This window comes from Meles meles, chromosome 6 (assembly GCF_922984935.1).
Source record: "Meles meles chromosome 6, mMelMel3.1 paternal haplotype, whole genome shotgun sequence".
Classification (NCBI taxonomy): domain Eukaryota; kingdom Metazoa; phylum Chordata; class Mammalia; order Carnivora; family Mustelidae; genus Meles; species Meles meles.
Genome location: NC_060071.1, coordinates 150,889,939 through 150,895,414, shown reverse-complemented (window position 1 = coordinate 150,895,414; position 5,476 = coordinate 150,889,939). Strand labels below are relative to the sequence as shown.

At 69.4% G+C, this 5,476-nt stretch overlaps 1 protein-coding gene across 1 annotated transcript; it reads right to left on the bottom strand.

The window, feature by feature from the left end:
• Positions 1-3,918: 3,918 nt before the first annotated feature.
• On the bottom strand, positions 3,919-5,143 carry TMEM121 (transmembrane protein 121). The gene has a single exon (XM_046009059.1). The coding sequence runs from the start codon at positions 5,141-5,143 to the stop codon at positions 4,181-4,183; it is 963 nt and encodes a 320-aa protein (XP_045865015.1). The 3' UTR covers positions 3,919-4,180.
• Positions 5,144-5,476: the final 333 nt, after the last annotated feature.

The following is a 5,476-nucleotide window of genomic DNA, read 5'->3' as shown; positions in this document are numbered from 1 at the left end:
TGCGTCACCCCTGTCCTCACGGGGCCGTGCGGCTGCGGAGAGCGGGTGGGCCGGAAGGTGACGGCTCGGAAGTTCCTGTGCTTAGTGTTTCCAAGTGAACGGCCTGCGTCCATGGTGTGGTGTGCCCCGCGGGCACGGAGGGGGGACGGGGGCACGGACGGAGGACGGGGGCACGGAGGGGGACGGGACGGAGGGGGAGGAGGCTCCGGCCAGGGGCACCGCGGAACTGCCCAGAGGCTCGGCAGCAGCCCGAGTCTCGTCGGGAGCACTCGCAAAGGGATGGGGACCTGCAGACTGGACAGTGAGTGGCCCTTGGGGGTTTCCTGCCTGTTTCTCCATCTGGGGACCCAGACGTGTGCCGCCATCACGCAGAAGGTCTCGGCAACGAAACCGGGCATGGGTACACCTCAACCCGGTCCCAGGCAGTGTGCGCACGCACGGCCTCTGTGGGGAGCTGGGCCCACAGGCGACACCTCAGAGGCCCCTGTGACATCAGAGGCCGGTGGCCCCAGACACGCTGTGCGCCGCACACACAGGCCCCCCCATCTCCCCCACGGGGTCGTGGGCAGAGGAAGACGCCGCAGCCGGAGCACTCACTGTCCTAACGCGGCCCCGCTGCTCGGCCCCCGTCAGTAGGAGGGCCGGCACGGGAGCCGGACCCGGACTGTGGGGCCCGAGGGGACCCACACAGGGCACTTCAGAGAAAGATTTTCCCGCCGACAGGAAGGACCTTAGCCGCCTTCTTCCTGCAACTGGACGCTGTCCTTGAGCTGATGTCCGCGTGGTTCTGTGTGGACCTTGGGACGGCCCGGGGAGACGTCACCAATCCTCCGCGACGGAGCTGCACGCACAGGGCCTCCTCCTGCCGCGGCCAGCTGGGGAAACCACCCTGGGACGGCTTGCCTCAAACTCTGGGCAAGGCGACAGATGTCCTCAAGGCCAGTCGGACCTTCCCACCTGCTGCCAGCCAAGGCCGAGCCCTCTCTTGGAGGTTATCAGGCTGGGAGCCTTCTGAAAGCAGGACGGATGGTCCTGACGTCCCAGGTGACCGCCCGGCTAGGGCTGGAGCGCCACGGTGAGCGGCGAGGCCCTGCTGGGCACTTCCCGTGCCCAGACACGACGTTTCTGGTGGGCTTGGGATGGCACCTCCGATCCTGCTGGGGCCAGCTCCCCGGGCATCTCTGGCCAGGGAAGCCCACGTTGGGGGATAGCACACCCCAATCGGGGGCATGGCACGGATCGCCGTCCACCTGTTATCACGTTGGGCTTTTCTCCTAGGACCCTCCGTGGACTCTTGTTGGCAGAGGATGGGGGAAGGACGTGGCATCTGACCTAGCCTGGGAGGAAGGGACCGCAGGACAGGCAGACTAGACCCATGGGAGGGGCACAGCTCCCGGAAACACCCCTTCTCTGGACCTCACTGCCCAGGTCCTGCCCTCTGCTCCCGCTGTCCTCCCCCAAGACGGCCACACCCTTCTCCACCCTCCTTCCAACTCACGCCTGAACGGCCCAGCTCAGCGGCCACTCAGAGTCAAGGGATATGGTTCTGTCATTAATAAAGTCGTCACTGGCCTCCCTGGTAGCCCGGGGGTGTCTCAGTCCACCCCGTGTCCCCGAGCTCCCCCCAGTCCCTGCCCTGCTGTCCCCGTGTCCCCAACCCCCTCTCAGTCCCTGCCCTGCTGTCCCCATGTCCCCAATCCCCTCTCAGTCCCTGCCCTGCTGCCCCAGTACCCACCACCCTCACCCAGTCCCTCCACCAACCTTCCGAGGAAGCCCTCCCTGCTCCTCCCAGACCCGACCCCTCCCTGCAGGAGCATCCCGCAGGGTCTGGCCGTCCCACACACCCACCGCCCCTGCACAGGGACAGGCTCTGCCTGGGCTCAGCACCAGGGCCTGCACGGGGCCGGCCACAGCAGACACTGCCTCAGGACCTGGGAGCTCACCAGCGAGATGACGAGGGGCAAGGGACCAGCGGCGGCTTGTCTGCCACGTCTGGCCACCGCAGGCCGCCTCGGGAAGCCAGAGAAGGGCAGGCTGGAACACGGCCAGGTCGGCGTCTTGTTGCCAAGGTAGAGCCCAGAGAACAGACACTTCAGACCACAGCCTGCCAAATGCCCCCGGTCCTCGGTCCTGCTGCAGCCAGACCCGCTCCGTCGTGGAAACAGCAGACACTGGCCACTGGCCTCGCTGCAGGCAGGGGTCCCTCCCTCGCACCCTCCAATCTGCCCAGATGCCCTCAGGGACCGTCGGCAGAGCACATGGGCTGGAGCCCCCTGTGCAGGCAGTGGCCTGGGGAGGCCAGCGGAGACGGAGACGGCAGGCGGTGACCAGCGCTGAGCGTTTAGGTGGCATCTGGCCAGCTGCCACTTCTGACGCAGGACGCGGGGGCCTCACGGCAAAGCGGACCCCGTGAAATGTTCCCCAGCTCCGCCTCCCAACCCGAGGACGAGCAGGGGTTCCTCTGAGAACAGGCGTCCAGGGCAAGAGTCAAACAGGCAGGGGGAGAGGGGGGCGGGAACCTGGAGCCTGTGAGCCCCCCTCACAGCGTCCCTGTAACCAAGGACACACCCACAGAAACCAGGGGGACAGGATGGGCAACACTGAACCTCACCACGGCCCCGCCCAGACACACATTCCCAAGACAGCACCCGCACCCTGTCCCACAGCCCTGCCCCATGGGCCCCGCCCCATGGGCCCTGCCCCACTGGCAGGCGGGACCCCGGCAGCCCCTCACGCACCCCACGCCTCACCTCTGGCCTTCCAGGGAGCCACCCCCGCACCCCCCATGTTCCTCCAGCCCCCGCCCTCCTACCCTCTCCTTGCCAACGCAGGAGAAGGGAGCACCCCTGCTCCACATCCGGGCTCCCCAGACTGAGAGAGACCCTGCCGGGGTTGCGGTCAGAGGTCAGAGGGCGGGGCCACAGGGCCCTGTTGGGAGACGAGAGCAGGGCTGTCGCTGTGAGTTGTCCCTGAGCATCTGAGGGCAGCGGCCCCCAGACCTTGGCTCAGAAGCATATCCTCCCACAAGCCGGGGGAGACCAGAGACAGGGGAGCGGGGAGCCGCAGCCTGCCGAGGGGGCCCGGCGACGGGCCGGCCCGCCCCGCACAGCGGTTGGCAGGAAGGGGGCCCAGACGGTGCCCTGCTCCGCACCAACAGCTCTGAGCCCTGCTGGGAGCGGTCGGCTCTACACACAGGCAGCGGGGACGGTGTGCCTTGTCCACCAGCAGGGCAGGTGACCCCATGAGCGCAGGCCAGGCCACGAGGGGGATGCTCGGTGTGGTCAGCCAGGACTCTCACAAGGCACCCTCAAAGAGCCACGTCAACGGCCTCCTACGGCCTGAGGCAGAGGGCCCGTCCCAAACGCTGTCGAGGCCATCCTGGGCCAGGTGGGTGCCTAGGGCCACAGCACAGGCCACGGCAACAGGCAGAGGCCAAGAGAGAAGCCATCTGCACATGACGTCCCAGGCTCTCGGTGGCAGCTTGGACAGCCCAAAGCGTCCTCCCTGCCCCACCAGGGCACCAAGCTGCTTGGGCCGCGCTGCTTTGGGCTCCATGGGCATCGGTGTCCATGCTCCTGGCCTCAGCCTACGCTATCCCCCGGGACAAAAGCCCCCCACCCCCACCCCCCCATCCCTGGCAGTGAGGAGAGAACCAGGGCCTCAGCTGCGCAGGCAGCAGGGTGAAGACACTGGGACGAAGAGCGCAGGTCTGGCACCTCTGTGGGTGAGGACGGTGACGCTGGGGGGACAGGGTCCCGGTGGCAGCCCAACAAGGGGCAGGCGCCCAGGAGCTGGCCCAGACCCCTGGCCCCCGCCCCCTCCCAGGCCCTTCTCCCACCCACCGGGTCCAGCTGTCAGGAACAGGACTCAGGAAACACTCAGGCGCAGCGGCTTTGGATACAAAACTGTAAACACGAGTCTTTAAAATGACAGAGGCCTCCCTGGCCCCAAACTCTGAGCCAGAGGCCCCCACCACGGGACCCCAAGGGACCAGACCTCCGCCTGCTGTGTCCTCTCTTCCCCCACCCCCAGGCCAAGCGCAGAAGCGGCCCACGCGCTGGGGGAGCGGGGCTGCCAGTCCGCGGTCCGGGGGATTCCTGAGATGAAGAAGCGGCCGCGGCCCCCGGGGCCCGTGGGGCGCGCGCCCCCACCCCATCGCGTGTCAGCCGCGCGGGCCGCGTCACGTGCCCAGGACGTCGCGCGTGGGCGAGGGCCCGTGGGGGCGGCCGGGCGGGCCGTGCAGCGGTGGGGGCGGCGGCGGCGGCGCCGAGTTGCGCTGCGGCGGCGGCGGCTGCAGCTCCAGCGCGAGCGCGGGCGGCGGGAAATCGCGCACCTGGCGGCGGTACTCCAGGAACGTGCAGGCCTTGGTGGCCAGCGCCACCACGTTCTTGCCCACGAAGATGGCGGAGACGCGGCTGTCGCGGAAGAGCGCCATGTTGGCGGCCCGCGCCAGCACGGCCACCACGTTGACGGTGGCGAGGCTGAGCACCGGGTAGAGCATCATCTTCTGCGGCGCGATGTGCTCGCCCTGCATGCTGACCTCGCTGAGCGCCACGCACGGCAGCACGAGCAGCAGCATGTAGCAGTAGAAGAAGGTGAGGCCCTCGGCCCACAGCGGCAGCCCGGTGCGCGGCGGCTCCCACAGGGTGGCCTGCATGTCCAGCAGGTCCAGCAGGTCCAGCGCCACCCAGAAGAGGCGGCCGCGCAGGTCCTCGCGCTTGCGGAACGTGCGCACGTACTCCATGCGGTCGAGCGCCACGAGCAGCAGGAAGAGGCCGGGCACGCACACGGACAGCAGCAGCGTCAGCGCCTTGCGCGCCACCGGGTCGGCCGCGCCCCGCCGCGCCGCCTTGTAGTTCTGGAAGATGAAGTAGAGCTTGATCTCCAGCACGAAGATGTAGAGGAACCAGAGGATCATGGCGTAGCCGCGCTTGGCCGTGCGCACCTCGGCGCCCACCCACACGGCCACGTAGCGCAGCACCAGCAGGAAGCACACGTCGCCCACCAGCACGATGATGCACACCCCGATCTTGCGCGGGCCCTGGTTCTGCTCCACCAGGTACGCGTCCATGACCGCCATGCTGCCCATGATCACCAGCGTGGTCAGGCACACGTGGCGCCGGTCCGGGGGCGGCAGCACCATGGTCGGCCGCCGGGGCCCCGGCCTGGGCGCGCCTGGCCCCCACGCGAGGCGGGACGAGGCCCTGCGGCGGCGGCGCTCAGCCCGCGGGCATGGCGCGACGGGGCCTGTCCAGCCGCTCTGCGGGCGCCACCGCTGCCGGCCGGCGAGCTCGGAACCTGCGGAGACCAGAGGGAACCGTGAGGGCGCAGCGCGGGGGCAGCCCCCGGCCCCCTCCCCGGCCCCGCGACGAGCTTCCTGCGCGGGGCGCTGTGGGGGCGCCGGGCGCCGGAGGCCTCCGTGGCACGCACGCGCCGAAGCGCGCGGGGGACCGGGAGCGGGAGCGGGGCCGGGGCC